Source organism: Nannospalax galili, unplaced genomic scaffold, assembly GCF_000622305.1.
Source record: "Nannospalax galili isolate Female #2095 unplaced genomic scaffold, S.galili_v1.0 scaffold114, whole genome shotgun sequence".
Lineage (NCBI taxonomy): Eukaryota > Metazoa > Chordata > Mammalia > Rodentia > Spalacidae > Nannospalax > Nannospalax galili.
Window position 1 is genome coordinate 3366950 of NW_008336930.1, and position 22990 is coordinate 3389939.

Consider the following 22990-nt stretch of genomic DNA (forward strand, 5'->3'; position numbering starts at 1 on the left):
CCTCAGCCTCTTTTGAGTGCTAGGATTGCAGTTGTACCCTGCCATATCCAGCTTCAATACCATTTTTAATAAGAATTGTTAATGATGTTCAGTAAATGTTGTGGCCACTTTAAGACTTGTGCTTTTTTAATATAGTTTGAATGCCTTTTCTATAGCATCAGCTCTCTTAGGCATTTGTCTAAACTTGGGGTTAAAGAGCTGTTTTCATTAAACCAAAATGTTGAACCTTGTTTGCTTTATGAATACATAAAATGTGAGAAACAAAATACATAAATACATACATACATACATACATACATAAAAAAGTGTGAGGAACAAAATAAAATAGCTCTTTTGCTTACTTCATTGGTTTCAAAATTGTACTCTGAACTCCACTATAAGAGTAATGTAGGATACTAATTTTCTTCCTTTTTTAATGGTTAGGGAAACTGAGGCTATAGTTTCTTGTCACAATCACCTGCAGATTTACTAGGACTAAACTTCTGTCTTGAGACCTATTACCTTTTCCCACCAGCACAGTTACAAGTAAGGCTGGTCATGGCATCTAATCCTAGAATGCCAGAGAGAATTGTGAATTGGAATCCAAGCTAGGCTACATAGTGTGACCCTGTTTCAAGAAAAAGAATACATCAAGCAAATTATCTCCATAAATACTGCCCTGTTGAATGTTATTGTCAAATCTGGAATCTATTCTTCCCCTTGACTGGACCCCTTCAGAATTTGCTTTTGTCATCTCAAGTGTTAGGTATCCCTCCAGCCAGACTTGTCACCTTGTCACCTGTCGTTTGTGTTTTCATACAGTTCACTGATTTTACAAACATTCATATAGTACACACTCTTCTTCATCTGGGCCAGTTGGCTAATTTTCAACAATTGGTTTATAGTAGATCCTTATAAACTGTGAAGCTCAAAGTAAAAAAAAAAGTCTTTATTCTATTACTGTGCCTAAATTAGTCTTTTTTCTTTTTTAGCGTTCACTCTCTGCTTAAGTAACAAATTCTTTTGGCACATAATTTAGCAGACTTAGAGTTTGATTTTATTTAGGAACTGAGGAGATGGCTTAGTTTGGTAAGGTTTCTGTCATAGAGGACCTGAATTCAGATCCTCAGCACTTGGGTTAAGCCTGGTGCCACATTGCATACCTGCAGACAGGAGGATACGATCCCTGGGGCTTGCTGGCCAGCCAGCTTAACCGAATTGGTAAGAACCTTTGTCAAAAATTAAGGTGGGGAGCAATAAAGGATGACACTGGACATCAGCCTCTAGCCTGCGCACATGCGTGTGCGCACACACACACACACACACACACACAATCATGAATATCCATACCAAAAAATGGATTGGTAGAGATGGCAGTGTAGTCACTCATCACCTGGCTTTGACAGTTAATATTGGCATTCTTCTTGAGCTTTACAAATGCTGTTTCTAGGGGAGGTGTAATACTGTATAGAAACATGATATTAACCACCAGAGAATTGCAGGTTAAAACCTGATTGAAGATGGCTGTGGAAGCAGGAAGATTAGTTCAAGGCCAGTCTGGGCTACACAAGACAAAACAAAACAACCCCTTTGAAGAGCTGCTGTATACCCATCCCCTTGATGATCCAAAGGAAAGATTGCTAGTACCCAGTATGGAGAATGGAGAACCATCAGAACATTTAGACTTCACTGGAGAGAATGTGAAATAATGGCATAATCACATTGAAGAGTTCGGCATCTTTTTTAAAAGTTGGGTGTAGGCTTGCTATATCTTTAGTCAAGAGAAATGAGAATGTCCACAAAAGTTTATACTTAATGCTCACCTTAGCTTTATCGTTTTAGCTAAAAACTGGAAAAGGTATAAATGTCTTAGCAATAGGAGCTTGGATAAACACCACACACAACATGGATGGCTCTCAGAAAGTAAATAAGCTCAGTCAGTACGTATATCAAATAGCAAAAAGATAAATCTAGTCCACAGTGTCAGAAAACATCCATGGTCTCCAGGAGTTGGGAAATGGGAACTGGGGAAAAGAGGAACAAAACATTGGGGTAGTGATTACTCTTCTGTGTACATGTGATGAACTTCTTAACTGTACATTTGGAATTTAAAGGGCTACTTGGCACAGTTACACATGCCTGTACTTCAAGGTACTCAGGAGGGTGAGCCTGAGTTCACTACCAGTCTGAGCAACATAGAAACCACCTCCCCCCACCCTTTAAAAGCAAAGCTATAAGCATGCTGGCCAAGTCAAACCACCAAACTGCTCCACACTTGCTGTTAGCCCTCTTTGCTGCTTTTATGTGAGTGGCAGGTGTTTGGATTCATGTGTGAAAAAGGAGTAATTTTGGGGTTAAACCACTCGTCTTTAGCTCTAAAGCTAAAGAGATCTTCAAGAAGGCCTGAGTTCTCTGTTTCTTCCACAACAGGTTCTTTCCTATTCTTGGCAACATAACAAAAGTATTGGCTTTTCAACCCTCCAGTTGCTGAGGTTTTTTTTTTCTTTTTCTACCCCCAGAATTCTAGAAAACAGTACATTTTAGAGAGCGGTTCATATAACTGAAATCTATTCTTAACTCTTCTGGCATTTCTACTTTTGGCCACATAATTTTTGGTGATCAAATACGTTCTTGGAATCACAGCAGTTTTCAGATACTAAAGGCATTAGATTGGAGTCCATAATAATCCCAAGCCCACATTATTTAGGCATCAGCCTACTTATGGTAACGGTTATGCGGTCTGAGTAGAAAACTAATTGGAATAATGTATCATGAGTTATCCCCTTGTATCACCAGCTAGTTGAGTATTTTTTTCTTCTCAAGATAGTCTTTGAATTTAGTGCTTAAGAATGTTAGATTAAAGCCAGGTGTGGTGGCATATGCCTTTTGTCCCAGGCAGGTGGCTCTCTGTGAGTTCAAGAAGGCCAGCTTGGTCTACATAGCAAATTCCAGGGCAGCCAGAGCTAATACAATCGAACCCTATCTCAAAAAAAAAAAAAAAAAAAAAAAAAAAACACAACTTGTATCAGCGAATGATCATTTGACATTAACTTATAGATTTCAAGGCACACTCAGCAGAGGATGAAGTTTGTAAAAAGGATACAGGACCAAAGCTGGGACAATTATAAGGAAGAAATCTGTAATGATAGCACAAGATTCTTTTAAAGTTGTTCATACATGGGCATGAATTGAGCAGGTGTCCACAGAAGTCAGAAGAGCTTCTCTATCCCCTCGAATTGGAAGTTACAGGCAGTTGTGACTTGCCCAGTGTAGTGTGAATGCTGGGTACTGAACCTGGGTCCTCTGCAAGAGCAGTATGTGATCTTAACTACTGAGATAACCTGTCCAACCCAACAGGAGATTAGTTAACCCATGGAATAAAATAAACAACAGATGCATACTAATAGATAATTGAGTAATAAACACATAAGAAAGAGGAGATAGCTCTTAAAGAATTTGATTTAATAAAAGTGAAAGCCAGGTGTGGTGGTGCACTGTAGAGACTAAATGAGGCAGGAGGATCACAAATTCCAGGCCAATTGGGTCTGTACACACTTGGATACTCAAAGTTAGTGGCCTAAAGATGGAAGAAATGGTATATTTGTAAAGTCTAAAATTTTCTCAAATTGGAGCTGGAGAGATGGCTCAGTGGTTAAGAACACTGGCTGTTCTTGCAGGACCTGGGTTTGGTTCCCAAATGTCCTAACTCCAGTTCCAGGGGATCCTATGCTGTCTTCTGGCCTCTTCAGGGACTGCATGCATACATGTGTATACTTACATATATGCAGGTAAAACACTCATAACACATAAAATAAGTAAATAATAAAAATGATAACTTTAAGGAGGTACAATAAGCAACATGGTAAAGCTCCAACAGTACTGACCACATGTATGCCCTCACTCTGACCAGGGGAGACACCAGGCACACTCAAGTCAGATTTTTCTACAGAGTAACTCCTCAGAAGTCTCAGGGCCATGAAAGAAACTGTCACAGGTAGGAGATGAAGAAACAAGCACAATATGTGATAATGGGGGCTTGAGTGAGAAAGTGAGTTGGGCAGAGGGAGCGTTGGTAACAATATTCGTATCACTACAGTGTTAGTGTTCTAGTTTCTACTATTGTACTGTGTCTGTACATGGTGCTATCGTTAAAAGAAAGTAGATGAGGGGTTATGGGAACTGTGCTGCCTTTGTAACTTTGCTGTAAGTCTAAAACTACTTAACAAAACTTAAAAAATTTTCTTCTACAAGAGCATTTGAAAAATTGGTGAATTAATACATTAGCAAATGATTGCAGGAAGTACTTTGGCAGCCTCTTAAGAGATTGTTTAAAGTTTTTTCTTACAAACTTCAGTCATTTATGAAGTGTGCAGGAATGAGAGTTGAATTGTTTTGATGGCAGAGGCAGATATTTACTTGAAGTAAATACAGACTTCTTATGTATCATTTTTATTGTAGCCATACAAGCTGCTGTCATGTATGCAATATAAGATTGACCCAGTTTATTCTGTTATCCCTTTATATAAGCTAAGCTGAGTGTTGGAGATGTTGCTGGTGGTGTAGGAATCCTACTTTTGATACCGTTAACTTTCATGATAATGTCTTTTCACTAAAGTTAAGTAAGCAGATATAGACATTGTGCCATGCTGTAGGGGAACTCAGTTTTTTATGATACCTGTAGATCTTTTCTAGTTTGCTAGAGAAATAGAAGGCTAAGCATTCCTAAAGGACCCCGATTTCCTAAGGGTTTCGTTCCTTGGCCCTAGGTAATTAAAAACTACAGGCACTGTGAAACAGATTACAAAATCTGTTCTACTTATGTCTGTATTATTAGGCATGTAAGTGGGAATGTGTTTGACTAGTTGGCGTATTTGAAGTGGGAAGGTGAAAAATTAGGCCTTTATGCCTCACCTAGTGAGAAACTGCCAGGTTCAGAGGCTTGTCTTAGCCTTCTTTGCTGAAGCATGTAATGTTAGGGACCATTCTTTCCTGTAGATTTTGCCTCCCTCTTAAAAGTGGTGTCTGGTTCTCTTTTCCTTCTCACTTCTACTCATTTTACTTCTTAAGCTAGTTTGGTTTAGTGAATTAAAGCATTAACTTGGGTTTTAAACTCTGCTTGAACTAGCCTCATACCTTTTGGTATTTGGTTTCTTTAATGTCTTGAGACTCATTGCCTGTTAAAATTCTTTCTCCCTGGTGTAGATGGTGCACTTAACAAGAACCCACTGTATCTCCTGGCTTTTTGCTAGGGAATGGCAGTATAAAACATACACTGTCCATTAATAAGTCTATCTTGAGACCAGAGAGACAGGAAGTAAGTGCAACATTAGAATGCAGTACTCCAGTACATGCTGATGCAGATCTCTGTCTCCACCACATTTTACAAAGGATATATACATACTCTTTTTCTTTTTGGGTTTTTTTTTTTTTGAGACAGGGTCTCCCTGTGTCCTGGAACTCACTATGTAGACCATGCTAGCCTCGAACTCACAGAGATCAACCTGCCTCTGCCTCCCAAGTACTGGCACTAAAGGCGTGCACCACTATGCCCAGCTTATATACATATTCTTGAAGTGAGCATTAAATGAGCTACAGTCAGGAGGCAATTATTTTGAAACAAGTTTGGGGGAGTGTAATGCAACTTCAAAAAAGTCAGTGCTGCCTTAGAATCGTTCATAATCTAGTAGAAAGAAACACATAAAGTGATAAATTATGGTGTAAAACGTTAAATGGTAGGTAGATCTGTATCAAGATGATTTGGATCCCCTTAAAACCTGGCCACACATTACCTGCCAAAAGAGATGATGAAAATGTGGCATTAAGCTGCAGAAGGTATTTCAGAAGCTAAGGAATAACAGAAGCAAATCCAGTAAGTGATGGAAGGTATCTTCCAAAAATATCAAGTCCAGTGTGGTGTTTCAACTAGTGTGCAATAAGCAGCCCTGGGATAGGGAGTGTGAGGAGAGGCTGACAGAACTGTGAAGAGCCTTATGTGTCACGTACAGGAGTTAGGTTAGGATTCCTTTTTATAAGCGGGCAGAGGTTTTAAACAGATAGGCATGTAACTTAATTTTCATTTTAGGACCTTTTGTGTCAATAGCTAGAAGGAAAACTAGAAAAGACCAGCTAGGACTTTGAAGGAAGTTCATTAAGTCCTGATGTTTCCTCACTGGTGGAAAAGAATAATAGAAATAGAGTAACCTTCAGTCTTATCAAAGTCCGTTGGCAGAAAGGTGGGGAATTTGAATATGAGGTAATGGTTTGAACATTTGGTGCTGAAAATGTTATGTTGATCTCCCATTCTTTTTTTTTTTTTTAATGTGTGAGTATTGCCTGCAGGTATGTAAGTACACCCATGTCAAGCAATGCCCATGGAGGTCAGAAGAAGGCGTTGGCTACCCTGGAACCTGAGTTACAGACAGTTGATAGCCACAATGTGGGTGCTGGAAATCTGCTAGAGCAGCCAGGTACCGGTCCTCTGCAAGAGCAGTCAGAACTCTAAGCTGCTGAACCATCTTTCCAGCCGAGATTTCACCACATTTAATTGCTAAGAAAGTTTTTTTCTACTTGAGGTTTGTTTGAGACCAAGTTTTTCTAGGAAGTATAGGTTGGCCCCTGAACTCTCGTGACATCCTTGCCAGGAAAGTTCTTTCGAGAACTTTGACTTCTGCAGAAAAATACTTATGGACAGGGACTACACAGAATTAACTTAGTATGTAGAAATACTTGTGGGGATTTTTTTGTTTTGTTTTGTTTTGTTTTTTTGAGACAGGGTCTCACTATGTTAGCCCCAGCTGGACTGAAACTCACTGTGTGGACCAGGCTGACTTCCCAACTCAAAGAGATTAAAGCTGTGCAGCACCGCGTGGCAGCCTTAGTAATTCTTAAACATCACTTATTTCTGTTTTTTAAAAGAAGGGCCTACAGTCTAGCCTAGCTTAGTGCATGTTTTTAATCCCAGAGGATGGAGTTCCAGGTCAACCTGGGCTCAAAAGCAAGAAGAAACAAAATAAAAACAAAAATGAACAGTATTATCTAGAAAAAGCTAGTTGTGAAGATTTTCCTCATAAGTATTTTCTTTCATTGCAGTGGATATTAATATTTGCATAATTAACATTTTAGGCACTATCTTGTGTGTGCATTTTGGAATGTTAGGATGTAATGCAGGATTTTTCTCTCAAAATAGTCACATCTCAATAAAAATTTCAGTATTTATGTAAAACCTCCAATTTCTGTTTTGAGAAATGTTTCATCCACATGTAATAAATAGGACCAACAATCAGTTTAGAGATCACCATTAGAATTGGCATATGAGGAATTGGGGGAGATGGCTCAGTCAGTAAAGTACTTCCATGAATTTGCATCCTCAGTACCCATGTAAAAAGCCTGGCACGGGTGCACATCCACAGTCCCAGGACTGGAGAGGCAGAGACTGGAAGATTTCTTTGGCTTCAGTCAGAGACCCTATCTCAAGAAATAAGATGGAGAGTGAGGAAGACACCTGATCTTTACTTCTGGCCTCTACATGAATGCATACACACACAAATGGAATTGGCACATGAATGCACGGATACTAGTAATTTCAGAATCTTCATCTTTATTCACATCTAAGTTTTCAACTATTGAAGTAACAAAGATACACTAAAAATTTTCTTCCCTTCAAGTAATGGAAATAAAGATCATAATTGGCCTGAAATGTTTGAAGCATAGGTGGTATTATTTTCTGTGATTGTGTGGGGGACCATACATGGTCTACTTAAAGGATCTGTCACCAGAAGAACACTTCCACAACTTAGTTATGTTAATGCTTTTAGGATTAAGAATGCTCTCTTCTCCCCACTCCCACTCCCAGCCCCCATTAAAGTGACTAAAGCACTGCAGATATTTTTGGGCACATAGTCTGATGATTTTTTTGTACTGGACTGGGCTAACTTCTCATATTTGTAAATATTTCTAGTCCCCTATACTTCTTTCTGATAGTGTAGAGGATTCTGCCCATCAAGGACATTTTGGCTGTCTGGAGACATTTTTGACTGTCACACTTGAAGAAGCTGGTGGTCCTGCTAGCATCTGGTGAGTGGTATAGCACAGCATGACAGCCATGTGGCCTAGGTGAGGACCTTCTAATGGGCTTCAAATAAGTGTTAATTACCAGTCATTAGAGCATGAACATTTTTCATGAATTACATTCTCACTGCTGTTGGTTTTCAGTGCTTAGTTTGGGGGTTATTTTAAGGGTTAGATTCGAGAGAAATAAGTACTACTTTAAGTGTATTTAGTTTTGACTCCTAATTTAACTAAGACCTGGGGAAATTAGTTGATGAGTCTTAGATGCTGGATTTCTTTGAATCACCTAATAATTTTTTTATTTGTTTGAAGAATTAGAGATCCTTTGTGTTTTATAAGTGTTTACTTTTGTGACATGAACTATAATTTCAAAATGGCTACATAGATTTTTAATGGGATTTTTGACAGCTTTGAAGTAATTACACAGCACATTGGATTGCTTTAATGTTGTATTTCTTGGAGGGAGACTTGATTTTATCAAGTTTATTTGCATCTGAAACTGTATCGAGTTTATTTGTATCTGAAACTGATTTGTAGTCTTGGATTCATCTTTTAAAATATTTTACTTATTTTTACTATGTGTATTGTATTGCCTGCATGTAGATCAGTGCACCAGTGTCATGCATTGCCTGCCAAGGTCAGAAGAGGGCTTTGGATCCCCTGGAACTGGAGTTAGGGACATTATTAGAGGGCATATGGGTGCTGGGAACTGAACCCAGGTCCTGCAAGAGCAATCAGTGCTCTTAACCACTAAGCCATCTCTCCAGCTCCCTAGGATTCATCTTAATCATCAACATAGCTTGTAAGATGATTTTGCATGTCTTTGGAGGAAGAGAGACTCCAGACACATCTAAGTCACTACAGACTAACAGTATATAGTCTGGAATGTTTGTAACATATTATATCTGACTGTTAAAGACAATGTAACAATGTAAACAGCAAACCTGCTTAACCTCAAGAGCAAATACTTTAGAGGTATTTATTTAATACTGACTGCCAAGTGTCTGAGCTAAAAAACATTAGTGATCACTTAATCCACTTGAATGTTTTTATCAGCAAAGGAATGACAGTTGGAGAGATGATGTCACTTACCCAAAATCACAGAGTTAGTTCATTTCACAAGTCTTGGGTCCCAGCTTGTGTGGCAGGCCTGGGCCATTGAAATTAATCTCTGTGAAATGAGCATTATGTTCAAAACATCCAGGACGTGCAGGCAGCGAGGCAGGCTGGTCGTCAGGCCTGGGCCGCCTGCCCACCCCAAGAAGAGCATGTCTAATAACAGCCAAAATGCCAGAGGTAACACTAAGGTGGGAAACAAAAGCTGGAACAGGCGGGTAACACTCTGACCCTTTAGAGGATGTGCCTCTGCACCTGTGGGCCTTTCTCCTTTAGAGGATACAGGTGGGAAGTAGAACCCATCTTCTGCCAGGCCTGGAGTTGCAGTTCTTTCAGTTGTTGCTATGGTACTCAAGCTGCCTAACACTACTCAGACCAAAGAAGGAAAATGTCAAACATTCATTTTAATAAAGGGTCTAGGGGGCTGACAAGGTGGCTCTGTGGGTGAAGACACTTGCCCCTAATGACTTGAATTTGATCCCTAGGATCTACATGGTAGATAGAAGGAACCAACTTCCTCAAGTTGTCCTCTTAATTTCTATATGTGCGCACACGCGAGAGAGAGAGAGAGAGAGAGAGAGAGAGAAATGGAATTTTTAGAAAGGTCCATTTTCAAAATGATTTAGGAAATAGTCTCCACACAATACAATAATCTATCCATGGCCTTTGGAGGACCTCTATGAGAGATTGTAGGGTATATTTTTATGGGGCATTGCTTAAATCATTGGTGTGACCACAGGGGAGAGAAAGAAGGAAGCTGTAGTAAGTATCTATGGCTAAATGTTTAAGCTCACTTTTGGAAAGTTGTACTAATGTTTAATAAGTTTAGAATGTTTATTTTCAAAGTGTTTCCTTAGCCTGCAGTTGAAGTGTTGCTGCTTCTCATGTTTTCTTTTTTGAAGTTTGAGGAAAGCTGACCTGAGTCATTCTCAAGTTGGCGTTTTAGTGTGTTGACATCCTTGCTCAGAGCATCTCTAGTTTTCTTTAAGATTATTAAGGGCCCTGAAGAACATTTGCCATCTTGATTATATTGGTAGAAATTTCCATATCAGAATTTGAAACTGAGAAATATTTATAGCGCAGAAGTTATAACACGGGTTGTCAAAAGTGATGTTGTCACATGCTGTGTAGTCTTTGGGATGCTCCATTGTAAACTCGAGAGAAGAAAAGTGCAGTTCGTTCCGGTTGGTTGTTTCAGAATTATGTCCACAGTTTGTGCCTTCTGGATCCTTCTGAAAAGATCTTGGGAACCTCAGAAGTCCCTGGATCAATGCTTGAAGAACCAGTTGGCTAAGATAATTTGTTCATGGCTGTCAGACTGGTTTATAAAATGGTGTTTGTTTCCAGGAGTCTGAACCACTTGTAGCACTTTGTATTTATTGAATGTGTTCCTCAGTTGCAGAGAAGATAATGCTTATATTTCTGGTGCTTAAGTTTAAGGGCCTAAGAGATAATTGAATATTCAGAATGACAGTTTTGAATTCTGTTTGTTAGGAATGCCTGCTAGTTCTATGGGAGACTATTGTGATTGACAAGACTGTACCCAATGTGTGTATAATGTGTATCTGGTACAGTTGAAATCCAGTAGCCTCCCCTGAAGGCATTCTATTTTAAAAGATATCCTCAAAACCCAAATCCCGTGAAATATGTAGAAAAGCTGGCAGCTCCATGCTTAGAGACTCCTGAGTGTTGCCATTAGACAGCCTAATGTACTTGAAAAGGTGGGCTTGTGCTTCATTTCCCAGGACAGGGTACTAGCTTCTTTATAGATAAATCTCTTTCCTTGGCTTCCCTGTAGCTGAGACAGTGGTGCATTGGCTGTATGTATTTTCACTGAGAATTATTTTGCTACATACTTACATATGCTGTGACTGGAGCTGAACAGCCTTTTACCTCATTTCATCATGACTTCGGCCAAATCAAATGTGACTCCAACTCTCATCTAAGGTAATTTATTGTGATATCATAGACTTAAACAGTCTAAAGACTGTCTCTACCTCTGAAGACAACAGAACAAAAAACATGGGACAAAGGGATTTTTAATTCAATAGTTGGAGTTAGATTTGGATGAAAGATTTTAGAGCACAGTGGCTCTCGAGTCAGGGGGTACACTGGTGGGAAAGAGTAACCTAGTGTCCTAGTTACTTTCTTTTGCTGTGACAAAAACACTGACCAAAACCAACTTGGGGAGGAAAGAGTTTATCTTATATCTCCCAGTTCACAGTTCATTACTAGGGAAGTCAGGGCAAGAACCTGAAAGCAAGGAGCTGAAGAAGCATAGACCATGGCGGAATGCTGCATATTGGCTTGCTTTCTTGGCCTGTGCTCAGCCTGCTTTCTTAGACAACACACGACTACCTGCCCAGGGGTGGCACCATACACAATGGGCTTTGACCCCCTCCCCCATTATTCAACAGTTAAGAAACTGTCCCCACAGACATGGCCACAGACCAGTCCAAAGGAGGAAATTCTCAGTTGACAGTCCCTCCACCCAGGTGTGTCAAGTTGACAACTGAAGCCATCCAGCACACCTAGTATAAGGTTAAGGCCCCCATAGGCCATCCAGTGGCTCATTCAGAAGAGATTTGGGGTAGGAAGCAGAGAAATTAATGATACCCACCCTGCAAGATATGATCACAGTCAGGTGGCAGTTGGGGTTTTAATGATCCATGTTGTAGTGGTAGCTGACTTTAAAATGAAATCATGAGGTCATACAAGTTCTTTCATATTTTAAAATCTATAATGGGACCCAGGCATGGTGGCGCATGCCTTTGATCCCAGGATTAATGAGAGGCAGAGGCAAGGGGATCTCTGAGTTCAAGGCCAGCCTGGTCTACATAGCAAGTTCCAGGCCAAGCTGGAACTACAGGGAGACCCTATCTCAAAAAGAACGCCCCCCCCCATTATTTTTTATATATAAAATATATATGGGGGCGGGGAGTCAGAAATCAGTTTACATGAATAGAAAACAAACTAATCTAGTCCTAAGAGCCAGGGCTGCCAGGTTTGGATGCTGCTTCTGGAATGGGAAGACTACTGTTTAACACATTGCCTTCCAGATTAAGTGTAGGAATTATCTAGAAATGCATTTGTACCTTAGTTGTTTACAACTTAAAATAAATTTCTTGTATAGATCAGTTTAAACAAAGATGAGTTATTCTTAACAAGGCATTTTTGCAAAGAAAAATAAGGCACAATTTGTAAAATCATATTTATAAAAGCACGTTTGTCCTCCTACCCAGTGCCCTAAAACTGGATACATTACCACTCCCATTTGTTTTTAATATTATTTTATGTGTATGAGTATATTGGCTGCATGTATGTGAGTGCACCCGTGTCATGCAATGCTGCGGAGGTCAGACGAGGGCTTCGGATTCCCCTGGAACTGGAGTTAAGGATGGTTCGTAGCTGCCATGTGGATGTTGGGAATTGAAGTCAATGCTCTTGACTGCTGAACCATCTCTCCAGCCCCTCCCATTTGTTTTTAAAAGTATGTTAGTCTGCAGGTGGTACTGAAGGATAGCTGTACATTGTAGTTTGGTATGTTCAAGCTGGGCATATGCATGTTTTTGAACATCAGAAATACAAAAATTCAATTATGGTTGGATGAAAGTGAAGTCCATTTCAGCCACAAATAAGCTGATCCTCTGAGGGAAAGTAGGTCCTATAGAGGGAAAGTAGGTCCTATAGAGAAGGCCCTTAATTATAGTGTACCACATTGTTATCTCACTGAATAAAGTGGGCTGGCTATGCGGCAAGATCCTGGGTTCAGTCCCCAGCCAGGCCCCACTCCCATTGCACAAAGGATAGCCTCAGTGGAAACTTCTGTTACAGACGTCAACATTTTATCAAAGCAAGGAAGAATTGGGGGAGGGGGTAATAAGAATAGTTCACTAAGGGTTTAAGATATGACTTTGGTGGAGACATTTTTGTAAGTTCTAAGGAACTGTTTATTTTATGGTGCTTTGTGGGCCCTCTCATTTAAAGATAAAATGCAGGTGGAATTCTCGAGTAAAATGTACAAACAATAACTTACGAAAGCCAGAAGTAATAAGGGAAAGAAAAGTCATTTAAGATTCTTTTCTTGTGGCTGAGCTATAGAAGTACTTGGCGTACACCTTTAATCCCAGCACTTGGGGGAGGCAGAGGCAGGTGGCTGTCTGTGAGTTCCAGGCCAGCCTGGTCTACATAGTTCTAGGACAGCTGGGGTCACAGGAAGACCCTGTCTCAACAAAAAAAAAAAAAAAAAAGAGCATAAGTGGTAAGATCTCCGACTTCCAAGTACACAAGAGCAAAAGGAAAAGGCAAGTGTGTGGGAATGCCTGTGTTCCTCCAGAGTGAAGTCGGCGTACATGTCAGCAGTGCAGAAAGAACTCTTCTCATGCATACTCAAAAATTATTCTTCAGAAATGAAGGCTAGCTATGTGTGATGGCACACACCTTTAATCCCAGCACTTGAGAGGCAGAGACAGGCAGATCTCTGTGAGATCAAGGCCAGCCTGGTCTGTATAGTGAGTGACCAGGCCAGCTGTGGCTACAGGGAGACCCTGTCTCAAAAAGACCAAAAAAAAGGGGGGCTCAGGTAAGACTTGCTTTACTTTTTATGGCATGGTCTCTGCAGAAGTAAAATTTGTTTGTTTTCCTGATTATGCCTGTTATATTTCTCATCCTTTTGATGGTTATACAGTGCTTATTTAAAGTTTTTGAGTTTGCTTCTTGGAGTCTCAGGTCTTCAGTTCTGTATTGAAAAATTGACTCTAGGTCATGTTGAAGCAGCATTGTGTGAAACTAAAAAGACTGCATTAAGCAGTGTAACTTTGTGGGAAGTTGTTTTTTTGTTTTTGGTCTTTTTGAGACAGGGTCTCCCTGTAGCCTCAGCTGGTCTGGAACGCACTATGTAGACCAGGCTGGCCTCGAAACTCACAAAGATCCACCTGCCTCTGCCTCCCAAGTGCTGGGATTAAAGGCGTAATTTTGTAATTTTTTTTACTTAGCAGAAGTGCCACGATAGTGACTGTTCCTTACTGAGAATGCTCCAGGGCAGTGGTGAATATCCTTGTCACCTCCTCATGCCCTTTTCTCTTCCATCAAGGACAGCCAAGCAGTCCCTTTCTTAGCCAAGGGCTGTCTAGTGAGATTGCTGAGGTCCTTGGAAGTTTTGGCCAGGTTCGTAACCAAACCATCACCTGAACTTTTCTTTGCTTGCTCTCATGTCAAAGCACACTTTCATACACAAACAAGGCTGGGTTCTTCACAGTGTTGGAGACTAGCTGAGGAAACAGATGAGTTGGTAGAGAAGCTAGGTGAACTGGGTTTCCATTCCAGCTCTGCCATCTAACTGTGAACATTGAACAAGTTTTTCTGCTTCTTGGAGGTCATACTCCCTCTTCTCAGGGATGCTGTGCTAAGTCTGGCTATATGGTATGATGTCCTGGGATGGTTGGGAAATGGGTGTACTGCTCCCATTTGATCCTGCTTGTCACCTTATCTGGAGAGCCTGGTGTGGCCCCTGGGGAGTATGAGTGGCTCTTAATTCTATGCTGGTCATTCCTGCTCTTAAGCAACCAGGATACCATTTTTGCCTGGAAGTGAAGAAGGGGCAGGCATGGCCACAGTGCTTTCTCATAAGGACATATTTTATGTGAGAATGCCCACTTCTAAGCTTCCACTTTCCCTTCTTCCAAAAGGTGGTTTCCTTGGGTCATAAAATTGTTCTTTAACTCGAGAAATCCTGTGGTACTTTTAGGGGGTGAACAGTATTCAAATTGATAAAAATAACTGTCGCTGTTTTTGGTGGAGAAGGGGCCAAGTGATAGCTTACAGAGTAGCTGTCACTTAAAGATCTACATACACACACACACACACATTTAGAATACAACAGTTCTTTTTAAAACAGCATGGTTCTTGTAGCAGGTAGGTCATTTTTCATGGTTAATAATCAGATGCTAACTAGTTTTACATTATCTTCATTCTTGGAATTTTGGCTTGGATAAAACAGGGAGGCACACATTGCTACTCTTGCCTTTTACTGTTGTGTGAATGCTAGGGAGAATGGGCTGTCATCTACTATTTGTGCATATGGATTTTGTCCTATTCATAAAGGACCATGTTGCCTGTGCTGAAGAAGTCTGAGAGTATATTTGCTGATGTGTCAAATGCCCAGCAGTTATAGAAGTGTTAGGACAGCTTACCTGTTGACTGCAACATGTGAGTAGTTTTGTACTCTAGCCTTGTCAGGAATCACCCACCCTGAAGATTCCAGAGCTATTAGGGAGCTGGCACACCACCCTACACTCCCTTTGTCTCTGTTCATCTTTGATTCTCCTGTGACCATTAATGTACATGTCTTGCCCAAAACAGACACCATTTCTAATTTCTATGGTGTTCACATCTCAACTTGATTTCTCAGATTCTCCCACAATCCTTACCAAAGCCCTGTCTTCTAACCACTTGCCTCAGAGGTGCCATTGCCAACAGCCTTCACCTTTGCAGCCCTGATCCTGTAGGAGTGGCTCTTCTGAAAGTCAGTAGAATGGAGTCAGTAGATTTCTGGAGTGAGACCTTGGGCAGTTTGTGTTCTGTCTCTGTATATGTAGTGTGCTCTCATGTTGATGTCCAGGTGTCCTTTTGGTCTTGGGTTCAACTTGTCTGCTGGAATGAACATAGTACTTTCCCATACACATCAAGTTGTCTCATGAAGGCCAGGCTGGTGGGCTCAAACTCACTGAGGTTTAACAGCAGTGCTAGGGACCAAACCCAGGGCTTTATTAAAGCATGCCAGGAAAGCACTCTACCAAGTGAGCTGTATCTCAGTTGAATTAAAGTCTATGGTAGTTTTAAAGTCTGATTTATACTGCTTTGTAATAACTCTGCAGACAGCCAAGCTTTCTTTGCTCCCTTGATGTCTATGCAATGTTTTCATTGTAGTCATTATTGTATTTGCAGCCATACTTCCTCTTTGAAGGGCATGCTAGAATACTTGCTGTTTTGTTGTTGAAAACCTCACTTTTCACCCAAAGGTGAGGCTCTATTCTGTGAATGTTTGGGGGCAAGGGCTTAGACCCGGTACATCCTCCTAGAGAGTCATACCTATGACTAAATCCCCATTCGGTGATGAGGTCACATGTGGTCTAGGTTGCCATATAACTTTGAGCTGACTGGTTTCCTGTCCAAGGCCTGTGTTGCTGAAGGCTGATAGCAGGCCTTTTCTGATTGTACCTTAACTGAAATGTTTGCTTGCAAAGCCACACTGCCACCAGACCAGCATCACAGCAAGTCCTAGAGTTACAGATCTGTCGCCTTGCTCTTGCATCCTTTGGCAGTCACATCCTGTTCATTGACAAGGGGGGAGGGGGCACCAGTACCACATTTGCTTGAGTAAACATATTACGCATCCAGCAACTGGCTCTTTGTTTCTCATCTTATAAAGGTTAGCAAAACTATGAAAGAAGGCAGCATTGCTTTGATTTGCTTTCTTCCCTGTCCTCCATGTGTAACTCCCTCCTCTGTTCACTTATTTTTCTCAGTCAGCTCAGCTGTGTTCTGGCAGCTAGCTGCTTCACCTTGCTGATATTCCCATTTGGATATTTAATTTGGGGCTTGAAGCATTTATTTTTCTGTGAATGTCTAGATAGATTTATCCAGTGCTTCACTTCCACAGTGAAGCAGTTACCTGTGGTCAGCTGTGTTCAAAAATATAAAGTGGAAAATTCTAGAAATAAGAAATGTAGGTTTTAAGTTCTACACTTAAAAAAAGATTTAACATGTGGCGGGGGTGAGTTAGGTGCCTGTGGGTATTGGATCTTCTGAAGCTGGAGTTAGAGGCAGTTGTGAGCTGGTTCTGGGAACTGAATGTAGGTCTTCTAGAAGCATGTGCTATTAACTGGTGAGCCATCTCTCCAGCCTTTAAATTCTGTACTTTTTGAATAGTGTTAGGAAATTGTATACCATCCCACTCTACCTTGGCCTCAACACAGATCACCCCTTTGTCAAGCATTCTCATGCTGGATGAGCCATTTGATCTGTAATCACTTTGGTGGCCACATCAGTTACCAGATCTGTCATATGGCAGGGTTATCCTTGGTCCCATATATCTACTGGAGCACTCTGAGCATAAAAGGGCTGCTGTATGTTGATGTAATGGTTAAGCATTCCTTTCTCCCTTCTGTTAGGGTCTGTGAATGGTCCCACATTGTGAAAGTGTTTGGCACTACTTAGAAGTTACACACAATAGTACTGAGAGCCAGTGTCAGTTGGAGATTGGTGCAGGCATAACGGTTGACAGTACAGTGAATGTATCACTTGTCTTGGGGTTTTCTACAGTGATTCCCAGTCTTCGTCCACTTGGGAGCTTGTATGAACCACAGTTACCCTTTTTTTTTTTTGTTTGTTTGTTTGTCTTTTTGAGACAGGGTCTCCTTGTAGCCCTAGCTGTCCTGGAACTCACTATGTAGACCAGGCTGGCCTTGAACTCACAGACATCTGCCTACCTCTGCCTCCCAAGTGCTGGGATCAAAGGCGTGTGCCACCACGCCCGGCCCACAGTTACCTTTTATGTATGTGTTGTCCATGCTAATCACAGAGCTGCAGGGGAGCAGGCTGAGTTGGAATAATTAGATTGAAGAATGAGTGTCACACTTCTAATTTCATTCTCTTTTCAAGATTACAGTGTCCATTTAATAAATGAGATTAACGTTCTGCAGCAGAAGTATTTGAAAGCTATCAGAGTATAATCTTGACAGCTCAAGAAGTATTCTCAGCACTCTACAACTTGGTTATGTTGGATAGTTGGGTCGTTGCATAGGACAGTGTGCATTTGTGTCATCACAAATGAATGTAATGCTTCCTTTGAAGAAGGGGAGGGTTCAGTGGACTCATGCATACTACACTGAAATGAGTAGTAGTATTATATAGAGTTGCCGGATAACCATAATAAAATTCTAAGAAAGTATTTATGAAGCATCTAATGATCTCTTGTGTTGAATGTTTTAGGAAACCTCGCATCAATTCTCAGCTGGTGGCACAGCAAGTGGCACAGCAGTATGCCACTCCACCGCCCCCAAAAAAGGAGAAGAAGGAGAAGGTAGAAAAGCAAGACAAAGAGAAACCTGAGAAAGACAAGGAAATTAGCCCTAGTGTTACCAAGAAAAACACCAACAAGAAAACAAAGTGAGTTTCTGCATAACTAGATACAGCATAATCTTTTGTACTTGAATCAGAGATTTTAAATGATGATTTTTTTTGTGTGTGTGTATGTGTGTCCATGCTTGTCCCCTTAGACCAAAGTCTGATATTCTGAAAGATCCTCCTAGCGAAGCTAACAGTATACAGTCTGCTAATGCTACAATAAAGACCAGCGAAACGAATCACACCTCAAGGTACTTTGAACTAGGGTGAAATACCTAGCTTGCTGTTGTGTTTTGATCACAATCAAAAGCTTGGGGTGGGTGCATGCTTAGGCTAAGAGAAGTGGAGCAGAAAGGTGGAGGTGAGGCTGCTGACCTATATCATTGGCTGGAGCAGAAGTGACTTGCCATCCCTGATGAAAAGTGTTGCAAGATGGCAACCATTTCTCTTATTGCACACCTGTCAGCAACTTAGCATCTGTGGTAGGCAGTTTAAGTCTGTGGATGCAATACTGGGAAGTGTTGTGTATTGATGATGGTACTTACCTCTTTGGCTTCCCCTCTGATGTTTCAGGCCCCGGCTGAAAAACGTGGATAGGAGCACAGCACAGCAGTTGGCAGTAACTGTGGGCAACGTCACCGTCATTATCACAGACTTTAAGGAAAAGACTCGCTCCTCTTCTACATCCTCCTCCACAGTGACCTCCAGTGCAGGGTCAGAACAGCAGAACCAGAGCAGCTCGGGGTCAGAGAGCACAGACAAGGGCTCCTCCCGCTCCTCCACGCCAAAGGGCGACATGTCAGCAGTAAATGATGAATCTTTCTGAAATTGCACATGGAATTGTGAAAACTATGAATCAGGGTATGAAATTCAAATCCTCCACCTGCCCATGCTGCTAGCGGCCTGGAGTCTTCTGTGGACATCGACCTCTTAGTGATGCTGCCAGGATAGTTCTGCTTGCCATGGGCATCTGGCTACCAAGGAATTTCGCACCCTGACAGTTACTCTTGACACTTTTATGTATTCCATTGTTTTATATGATTTTCCTAACAATCATTTATAATTGGATGTGCTCCTGAATCTACTTTTTATATAAAAACAAATCTGCTGTGCACAATTTTCCATGTACATTACAACTGGTTTTCTGTTTTTGTTTTGTTGAAGGGGGTTGGGAGGGGGGAGGGAACTTTTATTTATTGTGTTCACAAACTCCATCCTTTCAGTATATCCTCTTAAGTTTAGTTCTTTCTTCCAGTTATACTATGTACTATCAGTTTTGATATAACTATATATATAAATATAAAATTATATATAAAGGGTTATTTGAAACCAATCCATGGCAGCGCTGGTGCTTGACACACTGTGAAGTGAATACAACCTTGAACAGTTACACAGATCCGGGACAGTCCCTTCTATGAAAGTGCTGAAATTGAATGAAAATCAGTCTTACATGAAGTATGTTCCAACCCATGTGGGAACTTGACTCTCTCATCTGTCTTTAAGAGTACTGGACGTTATAAAAAATTTATATTTTTTAAACAATGTGATCTCAAATTTAAAGACTGCTCCAGATAGCCTGCATTCGCAGTGGGATAACTGACACATCACAAGTGGTTCAGTTGGAGGGCTTTGACCATTCAGAAGTAACGAAACTAGCTCCAGAATGCCAAGTATTCATGTAAATTACTGTTACATGTTAACATTACTGTTCTTAAAAAGCACTCATGAAAATACGGTGTTCTGTAACTTGAATTCCAGCCTTTTTCCAGACCTCTGTTCGTGTCTGAGGTAATCTAGAAGCTGTTTCTTAGTTTTAGGGTTGAGGTGGTAACACCACTCTGGGGAGCAATCCCTTGTCTTCACTTCCCCTGTGACATGGCAGTGGTAGTTTTGTGACCACAGTCTGTCTGCTTCATTTCCCCATATCTTTGCAACCCTAACCCACCCAATAAGTTGTAAGAATTTGTTTTTCTTTCCCTAAAGCCTGCAACGGTTCATTTTACTAAACAAAGGTTATCAATCAGATCCAGACCCAACCAGAAGATCTGGGTCTGGAGTCACCCCTTGTGTGGGAAAGCACTGCAGAGGTCCATGTCCAAGCTGAAGGGAAATTTCACTTCACAGCAGAGTAAACAGTCAGACCTTTGTCTTCTTTGACAGACAGCTTGGCTGAGCTCAAAATTTCTTCTCACTGTTTGCCATCTTGAGGGAAAAAATAGTCAAAGACCACTGATAGCAATTTCACCCTATCTCATCTAAACTTTGCTTGCTTTGCTTTTACTTAGATTCAGGGTTGCTCTTCCTTCTGACTTTTACTTTCTATCCCACTGAGTTTGGTACTTGAGAGTCACTTCAAGCATGAGAACTTGATGTTAACCTTCCTTTATTAATCATACTTTAAGGATTCACGGGAGGGCATGTAATGAAGCACCACATTTTGGTGTTTAAGAACTTGGTTTAACAATAGAAGTAATTTCTAGCAGTGGAGGCAACAAGAAAAAAAATTAATAGCTTGAATTGAGTAGCCAACAGGAAAGGTTCCTTTCACATTTACATTAAAACTATATAATCACTCAGCACACCATAATTTGAATTCTGTTCTCAAAGGTGTAGATGATAAAGCAGTGCCATTTGTCGCTGTGGTCCTGTTCTCAAATGCATGGACAATGTTTCCCTCTTTTTAAAATAATGCTTGCATCTGGGATGCAAGCTGTGCTTACCTTTTTAAATACCTTTTTGAAAGTATTTATTAATGAACCAAAGGAAATCAGGTGCTTTGTGTAAGCATCAGAATATATAATACATAGTAATTTGACTATGAATTTTAAATCCACATTTTAATATTAGTGGGGTATTGCAAAGACATTCCTTCTAAAGTTTTAATATTCCTTTTATTAAGGGTCTCAGGGAGGGTTTAATTAGTCAGCCATATTTATTTTCCAGAGGTGTAAGGAATTGCTAAGTTTTTTAATTAACTTTTTTAAAAAAAATTTTAAATGCCCCCAAACTCATGTGGGTTGCACTGCTCTTTGAACCAGTAAGTGTTGGTATGCACTTTGTTCAGAAACACTGTGTACTTCTGCAATGAGATCCATGTAAAGTGATTGGACCCCCTAGTCTAGTGGGAAAGCTGATTAGTCAGCTACTCAGGCTACTAATTCATTCATTGCCAGTGTCTTGGTTTTTCAGTTTTGCCTCCGTGATAAATTAAAGAATGGAGAGAGGTGAAGGAAGGGAAGGACTTCTTTAGTAAAGAACAAGCAGAGTTAAACTTGCCTTTGGTAGAAACTGCAGCTGACAGTGGTAGTATCCAAGCAATCAGATGTCCCGGGCCTGCTCTCCTGCCATCCGTGCTCCCGGGATGGAGATGCTAGGTGCTGCACACCCTACATTCCTCAGGCATGTATTCTGGAAATGGAATTCCTGTTAACTTCCCGCACTTAACAGTTTGTCCTACAATTGGTAGGCAGTAGGAAAAACACTAGCGTAGATTATAAAGATAAATACTCAAAAGAGGACCAGAAATACTTGGTATTCAGTGGCACAGAAAGCAGGTTAAAACAAAAGCACAGTGTTGACACTCGCAAGTTTTCCATTTGTGGTAGTACACGACCTTTCACATTTCGTGTGTGCTAACACACACGACTTGCATGACCAGCTCTGCCTGAGTCATGCAGTTGAAAAACTTAAAGACATCTTAACTCACAAAAATATTTTAATTAAGACCTTTCAGTTTCTATCTGGATACTTAAACACATTGGCAGAGGTGTCTGTGAGTTTAGTTCCACTAACTATAATGTTTCACCTGCCTTACCAAGACCATTCTCAGTCTACTTTTTTAAGCTACCATATCTTAAATTATTGAAAATTTATTAATTGCTGAATATATAATAACCTTTGCTTGTATGTAACCGAAAATGGTTTAAGAGCCAACATTTAGAGTTTGACAATGGAGCTGAACAGTTTTTAATGCGCAAGCAGTTCTGTTCTTGTGTATGACCTGTAACCTTAATTTACTGTGTAAAGATGGTTACATTATTTCCTTAGCTTTGTTTGTTGGAGACAAATAGAGAATGCTTGTTAAGTATGTCAAAACATAATCTTCCCTTGTGAATTTTTGTTAATGTATTATACGAGCTCTATTTTCCATTTGCCCAGAAAGACAGCTTGTATAACGCTTTTGGAAGTTCCTGCTCTCGTAACGTCTTTAGAGCTGACAGTCTGTTAGGTTTGTTTTCTCTTCATGCTAAAGTGTCGGTGGTTTTGTGAACTGGTCAGAAATTCACAGGTCTTAAATGTTTGGGGGAAATTTATATTGGACACTGCTCTTTGTCTAGCAAATAAAAGATGTTAATATATTCCTGTTCCTGGCATGTGCACGACTGTGTTATTAGAAGCCACTTTATCATTTTCCTGCTTTAAATAGAAATGTCTATTTATGAATTCTGCTTGTAGTTTTTTCACAAATAAAATAGTAAAATTTACATCAGAAATCGTTATTTTCGTGTCGTGTAGATTTCAGCTCTTAGAAAAACGGTTACTTTTCAACCTAGTTTTTCACTCATGGAGTGTTTCCAGTGGGAATAGAAAGCACATTTCCTTTTTCAAGAACTTAAGTTGCCACAAGCTGAAATTGTTTCAGGTGTCATACGTGCCTCACTTAATGGCAGAAGATGGGATTGAGCAAAAGAATGACCAAAAC

The 22990-nt window shown here is 40.5% G+C and overlaps 1 protein-coding gene across 1 annotated transcript in view; it reads left to right on the plus strand.

Moving 5' to 3' along the window:
- The window catches only part of Rybp (RING1 and YY1 binding protein), a 59752-nt gene extending 36980 nt beyond the window's left edge, over window positions 1-22772 (plus strand). The window contains exons 3-5 of the mRNA XM_008831589.2: window positions 18154-18330; window positions 18441-18539; window positions 18862-22772. Coding sequence (XP_008829811.1) covers window positions 18154-18330; window positions 18441-18539; window positions 18862-19114 — 529 coding nt within the window. The 3' untranslated portion in view covers window positions 19115-22772. The remainder of the gene's footprint in view (window positions 1-18153; window positions 18331-18440; window positions 18540-18861) is intronic.
- The last annotated feature ends 218 nt before the right edge of the window (window positions 22773-22990 follow it).